Genomic DNA, 12,847 nt, shown 5'->3' on the forward strand with positions numbered 1-12,847 from the left:
GGAGCTTGTACATCTGACACAGGGCCTGAAGTTGCATGCCTAAATAACAGTTATCATTTCTGAAGCATCATGTTAGGTTTCTGTGTTTTAAGTTGTCTGGCCACAATATCCAGTTTGCAGCATTCAGTCATCCTCATTCCAGTCTAGAGCTTTTCCTGATTTAGGACATCAACAGTAAATCTCACAGAAACACACAGATATTGGTCACAAATCACATTAACCAGGATGGGATTTTTTTTCCTTAGGAGTCTCAGGATTGGCTTCTCTGAATATTGTTTCCTTTTCCTCCAAGTTAGGAGGAAAACAGTGTAATAAATAATTTCTACAACATAGTGAGAAGAACTTGGGAGATGACTGTACAGAAGGGGCTGTAATATAATACCTTATTAACTAACTCTGTCTTCTCTTTCCTCTCTCTTGTAGCTGGTTCTGCTCAGGCTGCTCTCCTGCTTTCTCTGTCCTGTTCTAGGCTTAGTGGGGGATGTCCCAGCAGCTCTAACCCTCAGGCCCCGGTACCTCTCTAGGTGTGTATGGCTCAGTTTTCTCTGCATGCCTTCTGGTGGTGCATGGGGGGCAACAGTCACGTCGTGCTGCTCATCTCCTGTGGCACTCGAGGCTGGCAATGTCGTGGCATGTGTTACACTTCAGTTCCACACGTCCTCTCAAGCCCCATCTGTGCCTTTCCTCCGCTGGTTTCCTTCCCTGTGGAAGCACAGAGCTGCTGTTCCCATGCACACTCACAGCCCTTCCTGCTGCTCCTGCAGCTGCACGAGCTGTACCAGCTTCTTGCTGCTCCCTGCAGTGCCCCAGCTGCCAGCAGGGCCAGGGAGCCTTGGGCTGGGCTGGAGCAGCAGTGGGACAGCCCTGCTCAGCACTCACACTGTTGGACCCAAAAAATCTCCTGTGTGCCCTGAGAGCCACCTCCCCTCCTGCTGGGAGAAGCCTCTGTGGTGTTCTGGAGCTGCCCTGGACACTTCTCTCTCCAAACTCAGCTCACTCAAGTGCCTGAGTGCTTTAGGAAGGCAGAATCCTTTGAAAAGTGCAGGGGGGTTGAGGTTCTCCAGGGCTGTTAGGGTTTAGGTACTCAGATCTCACAGAACTTGACCCCTCTTCATCTGAAGGGCTCTTGACAAGCTCTTGACTATATTAGCCAAATGAGCATGCAGAGCTGACTCACTGTTTTGGGGGAGTACCAAGTGACCACAGGCATGGCAGTGTTTCCAAGAGCCCCAGCCCTGGGTGTGAACTGGGGGACTCCCGTTTGGGCCCTTTGCACTGGGGGGATTTCCATCCTCACTGGGCACTCGAGCTGGCCTGGCTTAGGAGGGGCCTTTCAGTCCATCACTTTGTCACAGGAAGGGGCAGAAAAAGCAGCTCCTCTTGCTTTGCTCCAACTCCAGTGCAACACTAATGTATTTGGAGTCACGTAGGCAGGAGAGATTTGCTGCTGTCAGCGTAGCCTTTGACACTGAAGGCAACTCTTTGCTGTGTTTAGAAATGCAGCCTAAGGAATAATTTTTACCTGGCTGCTGTGGGTGTAATATTTTCTTTTACTGATACCCTTTTCAATGCACTTTAATTTATTTACAAGTGGTAGCAAATTGCAAGTGGCAGCCCCAGTAACTGGCTCATGAGTCAGTACTTTTATTTTTCTCCTCTGGTCTAGACTGCTGATAATGTAAATTGTTGAAACCCTGGGTAAATAATTAGGAGTGCAATCAACAGCAAGCAGGTATTTATCTGCTAATAAAACATTTGAAATGCAGAAGTCTTTCTTTGTCCAACAGTTCTTAAAAGGCAGTTATTGGTCCTGCTGCTGTTTCTGCATAGCAATTAGGATTTTTATGGTCACTAATTGTACATCTGAAAATTTATACAGTTTATTTTCTGCCTGTGTCTTTCTTCGCACAGAGAAGAGAAGCACAATATTTATGGTTGTAAGGAGGTTAACACTATATTTTCTGCGTGGAGATCTCTCTAGAGGTTTGTACCATTTATAGAACCCAAATTTTCTACGTTCTCTTGTGTGGCATCAAGGTCTTATATCTCATTAGGGGTTTTCTGAATGGAATCTTTGTCACGTTCTCAGAATGTGACTTGAAAGTTGATATATCAGCTCAGTCATCAACTGTGATTTTTATTATTAAAGCTGTAACTGCTTCAGAAGAGGGGCTTCTAGATTTTTCATGCACTCCTGGTGATGCTTTTCCTTAGAACAGATACTTGCATTACATATTCTAAAGGGACCCTGCTTGTTTTAAATTTAGCTGCCGTAGGTTACATCCTGTCATCCCCACTGGATTCACTTTTTGAAATCAGTCCATAGAAATATCCAGCCTCTGGGACCCACAGGAGGTGACTTCTGTGTTGTTTCTCACATGGTTGCATGTGAGAAAAGGCAGTTTTAGCTGCAGACAGTGAATTCCCTGGCAGATGGGCCCCTGCAGGGCGTGACTGAGGAAACCTGAGTTCCTTCTGTGCAGCACCTCTGAGGAGCCTGTCTCCAGTCATCATCCCTGACCCATCCAGACCCTTTTCTTGGGCCTGGAGCATCCCTTTGGCTGAGGTGCACTTGGATCTGTAGCAGTGTGTTCCTCTGCTCCTGCATGAGGGCAGTGGGAATTAGTAACCCAGGAGCTGTTTTCAAGAATATATAGTTAGAAATGCCCCCCCATGTATGTTTTTCCCAGAATAGGATTAGTGCCTGGGTCTGGGAAGTCCCAGTGCTTTCCCACCCCAAGGAGTCGGTGAGCGTGTCTGCACCCCTGGGAGGACAGACAGACAGGCAGAGCTGCCTCCATCTGTGCACAGGCAGGGAAGCACAAAAGCAGAACGTGCAAGTTGGCTGCACAGGAGCCAGCTGAGGCCCAGAGGGTCTGGCTGTGTTCATGTGCAGCTGTGCCAGGGCTGAGCACACTGAGATGGAGCAGGTGAGTCTGGGACTTCCCAGGAATCATGCTGTCCTTTGAGGTGGCTGTGATTCTGCTTTGCAGGAAACTGTGGTCTCTGAAGGCTTTACAGACTTTAATAATCTAGTGGAAGGTCTCAGAAGTTCACAGCTTGGTCGGTATTTGACTAATTTGTGACATCTGGAGAACCCTTTGGTGGTTTTTGGTTTTCTTTCAGAATCTAAACAACTTAAATCAATGCATAAATGAGAAAAGTCACTTCTGCCTCCTGGTCTGCAAAAGTGAAAGGCTCAAGTCATGGTTATGTGTAAACAGGATGAGATCAATACATGGTAATCCTTACACTGTTCCCAATGTGATTTCATAGTAACCCCAACTCCTTCAGCAGCACTGTAAGAGTGAACACAGAGCTCCTGGCAGGTGATTTCCCATGAAATCAAGGTGTGTGTCATTGGCTTGGGGTCTGTTACTTCTGCCCCAGTATCTTTGGGGCCCGTTGGATGATTTCAATCATATATGACAAAAGAAAGGAGACCTCGGGCCTACTTAGGAGTTTCCACCAAGCTGTGAAAATATGCAGCTTAATAGCCACTAATATTCCTGCTTTGGGAACGCACCAGTACATGACCACGTTATCACTCACTTCCAAAGAATCTGCACAGGAGAAGGATCTGATAAATGGAAAATGCATCAGTCAGGAGTGTGTGCATCATCTGAGGGCACTGAATGATGAATTGCAGAGCATCAGAAAACCAGGGTTTGGAACTATCTGTGCTCGTGGAAATCCTTGTTGATAGATGGAAAACAAAGAGTCTTTGGCAGCACATCAAGGGACAATTTCTCAGGATTTAATTCTCAGCACAGAATATGAACAGTTCTTGAATTACAGGAGCTCGAGGCAGTTCTGCCTCTGCTTCTCTCAGAGGTGCTTCAAGTAGTCCAGTGGTAAATTGGTTACTTTTTTAGTGGAAGGGTTCTGGTGAAGCCCTCATTTATGCTTATGTTGTGTTGCTGATTTCAAACTCTTGGGAAAACATTTTAAATTATGTTCACATCCCAGATCTGTGGATCAGTGGGGAGTTTTACTTCATGCACCATACAGCTGGAGATAGGGTTTCAAATGGGATGCTTCATAACCCTGCTAGAGGAGACATAAGGCAGAAGATACATCCCATATAGCTGGTTCCTGAGTTCTTTTTTCTGCATTGAGAGACAAGCAGCCCTGTGTGTTTTCCATGGAAGATGTTTGATTTTGGCTTTTTCATTTGCATTATTAGCAAGCAGCTGCATGAAGGGCCGTTTCATTGGCTGAAATCATCAAGCACATTTCAACTGTAATTGCACACTCTGCATTTAAAACTGTTTTCCATATTACAGTGTGCTGCTATAATTTAAAAATGAAAACTATTTTCAGCTACTGTCTGTTAAGTTTGGACTGGGGGTGGGAAAAATGGATGCAACTGTTTTCTTGCACCATGACGTTTCTGTCCTTAAAAATGTTAATCTTCTCACTTATGCTGTTAAAGACAGAAATTCCAGGTGTCTGTAGTGAGAACGTTCCTCATTCCCTCCAAAGCTGTATCTTTTTTTATATATTTAAGTACATTATTATTTGCACAGTGAAATTAGCTTTGCAAGAGGGATGAAAACCCTCATCAGAGCAATTCTAGCAAAAAGATCAAAGGAATGAAATATAAATTCTCTCCAAGGTGAGCATATGTTTTTTCTTTCTTTTTTTGAACAGGGAAGTCTCAGATTAATTATTCTTAATTTAAAGCCAAGTTAATGGATGGAAAGATGGATGCTTTTCACAGAGCACTGCAGTTTGGTTCTCAGAGGGAGCCGTGTTTCAGTGGGGTGACTAACGATGTGCATTTTTATCTTTAACCCCTGACCTGTGCCCTCCCCACCCTTTGCCTTAACCCCTTCCACTTGCCCCGGTCAGTTAACAGGCAGGAGCGCTTGCAGCAGCCATGGATGACTATGATATCAGGTCAGCTGCCAGCATCCTGGCCTCAGTGAAGGAGCAGGAGGCCCGTTTCGAGCGGCTCACCCGCGCGCTGGAGGAGGAGCGGCGCAACGTGTCCCTGCAGCTGGAGCGCGCCAGCCAGCCCGACAGGCTGGGCATCTGCAACATTGGCAACGGGCAGCCCCTGGCCACCGCCTGGCAGCAGCTCGTCCTGCAGGTAACAGCCTGCTCCCTTCACCTGTGCCCAGAGCTCACCTGGAGCACAGGCCCCATCCCAGCCAGCCAGGGGCACCGGGGGGGTGGGCAGCGTTTCACCCCTTGTCTCCCCATTCCCCAGAGCTGCGACGCTCCATCGAGTCCTTTGGTAGCTCAGGCTTCAGAGCCTTGGCTCAGAAGTTGTTTTTACTTTCTCTTTGCTCATGGGATCCTTTAAAAACTATGTGCATAATTGAGTGTGAACCCTAAACAGAGATCTTCACGCCCTTCTCTGAATCTGTGCCCTTGCTGTAATGTGGTGATGTGCTGGTGACTGGAAAAGAAGGCTGAATCATAATCTCCATAGCAAACAAAATTTCCATCAGAAATAGCTGGACTTTGAATAGAGGGAGCAGCATGAAAAGCAGGAATTTCCCTCCTGTGAAGCCTTATTGTTTGTGGAGGGAGGACTTCATAATTTGTTTCTCATGTGTAGTGAATTGATAGACTTTATTTTAATGATGCAAACTGGCTTTGTGGGTAGCTTTAGATTTCCAAATATTGTCTTGCTTGATACGGGTTCTTTAACTGTTTAAATGTGCAATGATAAACTACTTAATGTCTCTGAATTACTTCAGCTGGCAAATCCCTCTGACACACAAGGTAAGTCATGCAGAAGCAGTAGTGCCATTTGTGAAGGTCTGTTTCCTAAGAAAACATTGTTCAACTCAGAAACTCTGGGCTGTGGGGATTCTCCAAGTTGTTTCCCAGTCATACCAGACTGTTTTACAATTATCCTTATGTTGAGCTGTGTTCAGGCAGACTCCACGTTCTGTTCTGTTCTGTTGGCACTGTTTGTCTGTGCACAGCTACCACGGTGGTGTGCGTGTAGATGCCAGAGTTTGGGACTTCATGTGAAAGGAGCAGCCTGCACTGGTTAAGCTAAAAGTCTGACCGTGGCTGGTAGGAGCTGTAGGTTGTTATCCTCTGATGAGCAGCTGGGCTGGGAGAGGGGAGTTGTGCTTACCTGTTTTTTACAGGAAAAGGACAAGTTCACCTTCACTTTTTCTGAATGGCTTTGTGCAAAGTGCCTGATTAATAGCTTCAGAATGAAATTCCTGATCCACAAAACTGATGAAGCATGAGTTTTCTGCAGTGTAATGGCTTAAGGTCCAGCCACTTCCAAGAAAACTTAATAAAAGAGTTTTAAGTTACTGGAGTCTACGTGACTCTTATGGAGAAACAGCCCTGTAAATGACCCCAGACTGGATCTGTGTACACTCAGCTCATTGCCACTGGGTGAGGGGAGCTTTAGTTCCTTAATAATTAGCATTGAGGTTTTTAGAGTAGCTTGTATATGAAATAAAATGGTTGAATAGCTAAATATGCATAGTTAAGAATTAATGTCATGTTATTTGTATGAATTTTCATTAAATATACTGAGGGCCAAATTCCTCCCTGACTTACTAGAATTAATTATATAGTGTTTAAATGAAAGATGAAAGCTGTACATTCAGTCTTAGAATATATAATGATTTTATCTTTAGTATTATATATTGCATTTCACTGTGAAGAGTACACACAGCAAAGGCACCTGTGCTCTGCTGTCTGTGAGGATGGCTCAGGCACAGGAGTGAAATACAGTTCTCTGGAGCTGTGTTTCAGTGAGGACTGGCTGAGTTCTGTGCATCATCCTGTTCAACCATTTGTTGTAATGAATATTACAAAACAAGTAGTAGCTTTTCCATTTGGAAGTTGTCTCTGGCTTTGAGCAGTGGGAGCCACCTGACTGGCCATGGCTGCTGGTTTTTGGAAGTGCAGCTCTGGTTGTACTACCGAGAGAAGAGTGGTGTGTTCATGTATGTTTGTGTTTGCTTCTCTGGCTTTTGAGGTGACTGATGCAGATGGGTTGTTGCAGTGTCCTGAGCCCTGCAGCCTTGGCAGGGGCTGCCTTTTGCTCAGCTCAGGGTGCAGGCCCAGCACAGGGAGTCTGAGTGGCTGCTGAGCAGCACCTCTCCCTGTCTTCTCCATGTTCAGCTATCTCACTGATACTGTTTTTTACAGGCTTGATAAATCTTACCACTCCTCCCGTGGGAGGTGTTTGGTTTCATCTCCCTGGCTTTATTTCCCTTCTGTTCAGCCCAGCCCTGTGCTGCTCTTGGCCACGGGAGCCAAGGTGGGCAGGGACAGTGGGACTGTGCCCTGTGGGGTGTGTGCTGGGCTGGGTGACTGCCCAGAGCTGCAGGGTTCCCCTGCACAGCTCACCAGCCACAGCACAACTCTTTAATAACAAAGAATATTCTTTTTTCATGTATACTTTTATTAAAACATTAGACATGTGAAACCTATTAACCACGAGGCCATATCCTGCCTTGGTTTCCATTGGCATGGCTCCACGGGGTTCAGAGGAGCTCTGCCAGGTCTGATCAGCTGGGCAGCTGAACAAGGTTTGCATTCAAAGATTGTTTCCCTTCGGTGCACGGTGACAACTTCCATTCCTGCTAGTGTTCCATAGCCAAAATAAAGTACAGCATTCCATAAACTGATTTTGCCCACAAATGCACTGTAACAATACCTTGACTCCAGTGATTTTGCAGTGCCCTGTAGGGATTCGAGGGGGGTTCCTGTCAAAAAAAGATAAGTATTATCCCCCTCCTTACAGTAGGAAAGCTGTGGGAGTTGCCACATCTGGTGTTTATGGGATAAATAACACAAATCAGTCCCTTGCATGCTGGTCCAGGGTTTTACTGATCAGATAGATTGACTCTTATGTGCCTGTTGATGGGTTGATCTGAGAAGTCTTCACCCTAACAAAATCATCCAGTAATTAAAAATTTATTACATTTGACTGTTACTTCCAGTGTCTTAGGTTCCCAATAGTGGATTTGTTGGGGTGTTTTTATGTTGGTTTTTTTTTAGATATATCATCTGCCACATTTGGCTGAGGAGACACCAGAGTAGCTTAAACTCAAATCAAAGACTGTGTATGTGTACATTTTTTTTCTTAGAATATTTTTGTTGAAGACCTAGTGGCATTAAATTGGTAGTCTTGTTGCAAGTTTTATATAATTCTGAACTTTATGGAATACTTTTACCCCTTCCCAACAAAGAATATCCTAAAATACCATCTTGAAATGTCAAAAATCAACTGAGTTAATAAAATTAATTTTTTTTCATTTTGCACATGTGACTATAGCTGTTCAAAAACAGCTTGTGGAAAAAAAGCTACAGAATATTTTCATATTTCATACTATTTGGATCATTTATGTTTCAACTTATGTTCCAGAGAAATAACACCTGTTCGAAAACTAACAAACACATTTTTCCTTATTTTTTTCCCCCTGTTTTTTTAGGCAGGTGTTTTATAGCCATAATTAAGCACCAATATTCTTCAATCTTTATGTTAATCTGAGGTACCTCTGCCAAAAATGACATTTAGTGAAATGAGGGTCAGCTTCCAGTAAAAGGTGAACTCTAAAACGCACCAGAACACATGGCGAGAATTAAAAAAAAATACAAGATTAGCTCAAATTGCTTTTCTGAGAAAATACCATCGAGTTAACCTCTCTGAGTTAGTGTGGGCAACAATAACACTTCTGTCTGTATTGCATTACTTCTGTTTAAGATTCTCTGCTCCACACTGATGTAGGACAGACTGTTAGAATACAGAGGCTGTTTCCAGTGCTTTGATAGCTGAGAACATGGTTACATTAATATTGTATATAATGGGTGCATTAATATTGTATATATGGTTGAACATACACAGAGAGGAAGGAAAAATGGGTTCTGAGCTGCACTGAATCTTCACCTTCCCTTTCTTTTCCTCTCCATCTCCTCCAGGAAGCAGTTCCATCTTTGTGTGCAAAGTTTTCTGTAATTAGTTCTAATCTGTGGTGCCTCTTGGCTTCCTGTGTTGTGTAACATATTTGTGCTGATATTAAGGGACTGACAGCATGGAAAATTACTTTTTGGGTTTTTTTGCCTTGCAGGTGAGGTCAGGTACAGACAGCAGTGCTGCTGGTTCCTGACAGCTCCCTGGTGTTCCCGTACTGTTCCTGCTGCAGTGCCAAGTGCTCAGGAAAGGCCTCATTGGTAGTTAACCCCTGGGTGTTTGTGTCTGCCTGTACTGAGTGGATAGCAAAATGTTGAAAGAATTGTAGGGATAGTCCGAATTCTTTACCAAACCAGCTGAAACTGTGGAAATGCACATTGTGCTTGAGGGGAACAGCATGATTTGGTGTCAGTCTCCTCTCTGTTCTCCAGCTGCTGCTGCCCCTGCTCAGCTGCCCTCACTCTGTACTTTGGCTCCTGTGTTCTCTGCCCTGCAGGTCCCTGGGAATTATTCCCATGGGAGTCACACATGCCCTGCCCTCAGCCTGATCCTGCACATTCAGGACCTGTGAGTGGTCTGACTGAGTTTCTGGGAGCCACCTGGGTCAGGTTTCAGCTTCTGCATTTGTGCAACTATTCAGAGGTTTCGGGGGGAGGAACGGGGGAGATTTGGGAATATGATTCCCATGGGAGAGTGAGTTATTAGATCAGAATTCAGTGTGAGCTGTGAGACCCTTGCAGTCCTCAGGAATCCCAGCAGTCAGGACCTGGCCCAGGAGCCATCACTGAGCTGCTCTTCAGGGAGCTGTGTTCCCTGTGCCTGAGGGGTGAGCCCGTCCCTGGTTTCTGCTGTGTTGGACATGACAATAACTGCATTTAGCCTGGAGCTTTTGCTGCCTTTTTGATGGACATTGTCCCACCTCTGTGAAAGCATCAGCTCCTGCTTTACTGTGAGTCAGGACCTGTTGGTGACAGCTCAGCAACGGTGGGAACTGGATGCAAGGAGTTGGTGTTTCTCAGGCCCAAAGTGCTGCAGGTGCCTTCAGGAGCTCTCCTGGGATTACTGCAGGTGTCAAATAGAGACTTCACAAGGTGACAGCATGGCATGTTGCATCACTGGCAGCTCAAGGAGCTCCTGCTGTTTGCCTTTCTGCTGGGATGACCCAAATTCCAAAAGAAATTCTAGAACCTGCTTCCTGTATTGCAGGAGGAATTCCAGAGCACAAGGCTAACAAAAAAAAAGAGTTTGTGCACCAGGCAGCCTGGTATACATCATATGGGAGGCTCTGGAAGGGGACTCGGGCAGTATTGCTGGGAGAAATTACATTTGCTGGTTCTTCTGTTTCTTGAATAATCTCTCCCCTGTGGATTTTCTCCAGTCTTCATTTAAGGCCTTAGATGGTAAAACATGGATACAAGTGAATGGGAATATTGGCATCAGTCAGCATCAGCTAAGCAGATTTGACCAGCTGCATCAGGAGCTGTGCACTGCCTTCCAGAAGGGATTTATTTGATAAGCAAACCACCTAAACCCCACTTATTAGAGTTATTTGGGGCTCAGAACTGCTGGCATGCAGCAGAATCCACTCCACATCTGAAAAGTGTTTGTCTAAAACTTGGTCAGCAAGCTTAGTTTAAAAAGTAGATTCCAAAGGATTCAATTAAAAAAAAATTAAAAAAAGAGAACCCAGCAACTGAAAAACTGACGCTCTGTTTGGAAAGGAAAGAATTATTTTCTTCTTTCCATCACAGTGATTTGTTTTTTTCCAGACTTAATCACATACTATTTTATGGTTTTACATGTGCAGGTTGAAAATATACTTCTAGCTCCAAAAGGCAAAAATCTCTTTTTTTTTTTTTCTGTCATTAACAGTACCTCACATCCACATCTCACACTTCATCTCTTAACTATGTGCTCTGCAACTTTGTGTGGGAACTCCTAAATTCCAAAGTGCCATCTAATGTTTGTCAGCAGGACAGCAGCTGCCTTGCACTAGTGATTATAATAATGCAAAGCAATGACCACATTTACCCTAAGCATCTCAAGTATTTTTGCAGGGTTTTTTTGCCTTGAGAGTTTCAACTCCTTTTGTTTTGTGTGAATTTTTATTGAATGAGGTTTTGGAAGCAAGAATTGTCTTATTTTGTTTGCCAAGACTTGTGAAAGAATGGTTTTTCACAATTGTTAACCTTTGTGGCCTAGAGCTCTGACAGGTTTAAATTAAAAACATTTAAATTGAATGACAGATTCCCTATTTCGTGATAATTTTCCAGGATTTTACATTGCTTTACTAATAGAGCTGTGTTTTCTTCTAGAAGAATATATAAGAGAAACACATTAAAATTTAATTCTGCTTGCTGTGTGTTCCTCATTATGTAAACAGGCATCTGGGTTGTTCTTTGCATGACATCTGAGTGTTACAACATTGGTAAGTATAAGAGCAAGTAATTATTAAAAATGTCTTAAAAGAAGGAACATTAAAATGTAAACATTAAAGAGTAGCATCAAGTTTAACAGGATTTTTTTTTTGAAGCCAACTTTCTAGTCACATTTACCACATTTGCTTCTTGAGTCATCTTACATTAAAGTTGTGATTTATTTCCATGTCCTGCTGCCTGTTTGTTCCTCAGCTCAGGCAGCAGAACATGATTAATTGTCCTGGCTTTTCAAGATTTTTAGTTCTCCTACATTTTAGTTCCCAGGCACATGACTGTATTAGCTTAGCTGTGATGTTCAGGAAGAAAGGTTTTAAACCATCACAAAATCTTTTTGCTCTGTATCTCCCAATTATATGAGAAGATTTTGTTCCTAACACAGGCCTTGATCTGTGCCCATAAGTGAGGCAGAGCTTTCTCCCTACAGGGCACTGCACAGGAGCTGCTTCATCTTCCCGAGTCTCTGCCCTGGCAGAGCCACCTGTGGCTGCAGGAATGTTTTGCAGGAATGTTTTGCAGGAATGCTTTGCAGGAACTTTAAAGCTCCCAGGAGCCCAACAGGCAGTTTCCTCTGCCCCTGAGCCCTTTGGGCTTTGTACCTGAAGGGCTCAGCCTGGCTTTGCAAAGCCAGCCTTCCCTCTGGTTCCCTTTCAGCTGCCTGCAGGATCTGTGAGCTCTTGTGAACTAATGCTGAGAGAGCCCCAAATGAGTGTTGGGTTATGATGACATTGATAAATCACTCACTCTTTTGCTGGTTTGAGCCATCTTGTTAATGGTTCAAATGATGTTCTCGCTTGCTTTGTCTCAGATGGGGAGCAATTCACTCCAGTCATCAGTGTGACTAAGAACAGAATGGCCAGGGATGGCCACGGGCAGCCTGAGGCTGTGCCAACTGTAATTAAAGCCTTTGATTTAAATAAATGTCATGGTTTAATCTCTATATAAATATAAAAAACCCAAACAAACAAACCAACAAAGCCCCACAGACCAACCAAACAAAAAGCCCAACAACTGCTTCCTTTTTTAACCTACCAAATTACTAGCTGAAGAGAATAGTTTTTAACCACAGTTGTGGTGACTGGGAAGTGCTGTAGAATACTGTCAGAGTTCATTTTAGAGACTTAGTCTAAAATGCTGGTGGAGTGGCATTTTTAGAGTACTGTAAAGATAAAAAAGAACTATAGTGTCCGTGTTTCTAACCCATCTTGATTAGCTCTTCTTCCTTTTTGCAGTCTTATTTTCATATGTAACTATTTAAAATACAAGAAACTTGCTCTGGAATAAACTTCCTGCACAGAGACCTTAATGCTCTCTTCAGAAGGAACTGCAAAACAGCTTGAGGTTTTGGTTTAAGGAGGACAGTAATTGCCATGAAACTGGGGAGATTTTGCAGACAGTTATCAGTCCAGTACATCGTGGCAAACCACATTTTTGCCTTCTGGATGAGAGAATGACGTGTTAAGCTGGTACCTCTGAGCAAATGTTTGTACTGTGCTGCTTGAAATAC

At 44.0% G+C, this 12,847-nt stretch overlaps 1 protein-coding gene across 14 annotated transcripts in view; it reads left to right on the plus strand.

Moving 5' to 3' along the window:
• The window catches only part of ARVCF (ARVCF delta catenin family member), a 236,648-nt gene that overhangs the window by 89,337 nt on the left and 134,464 nt on the right, over positions 1 to 12,847 (plus strand). For 8 of the 14 annotated variants that reach the window (XM_064675279.1, XM_064675292.1, XM_064675286.1 and 5 more), the window contains exons 1-2: positions 416 to 524; positions 4,855 to 5,095. The exons of 1 other annotated variant lie outside the window; for it this stretch is intronic. In XM_064675279.1, the coding sequence (XP_064531349.1) occupies positions 4,883 to 5,095 (213 nt within the window). In that variant the 5' untranslated portion in view covers positions 416 to 524; positions 4,855 to 4,882. Of the gene's footprint in view, positions 1 to 415; positions 525 to 4,854; positions 5,096 to 12,847 lie in introns of those variants that run through there. 5 more of the 14 variants (XM_064675283.1, XM_064675281.1, XM_064675280.1 and 2 more) reach the window with 2 other exon arrangements.

This window comes from Pseudopipra pipra, chromosome 18, assembly GCF_036250125.1.
Source record: "Pseudopipra pipra isolate bDixPip1 chromosome 18, bDixPip1.hap1, whole genome shotgun sequence".
NCBI lineage: Eukaryota > Metazoa > Chordata > Aves > Passeriformes > Pipridae > Pseudopipra > Pseudopipra pipra.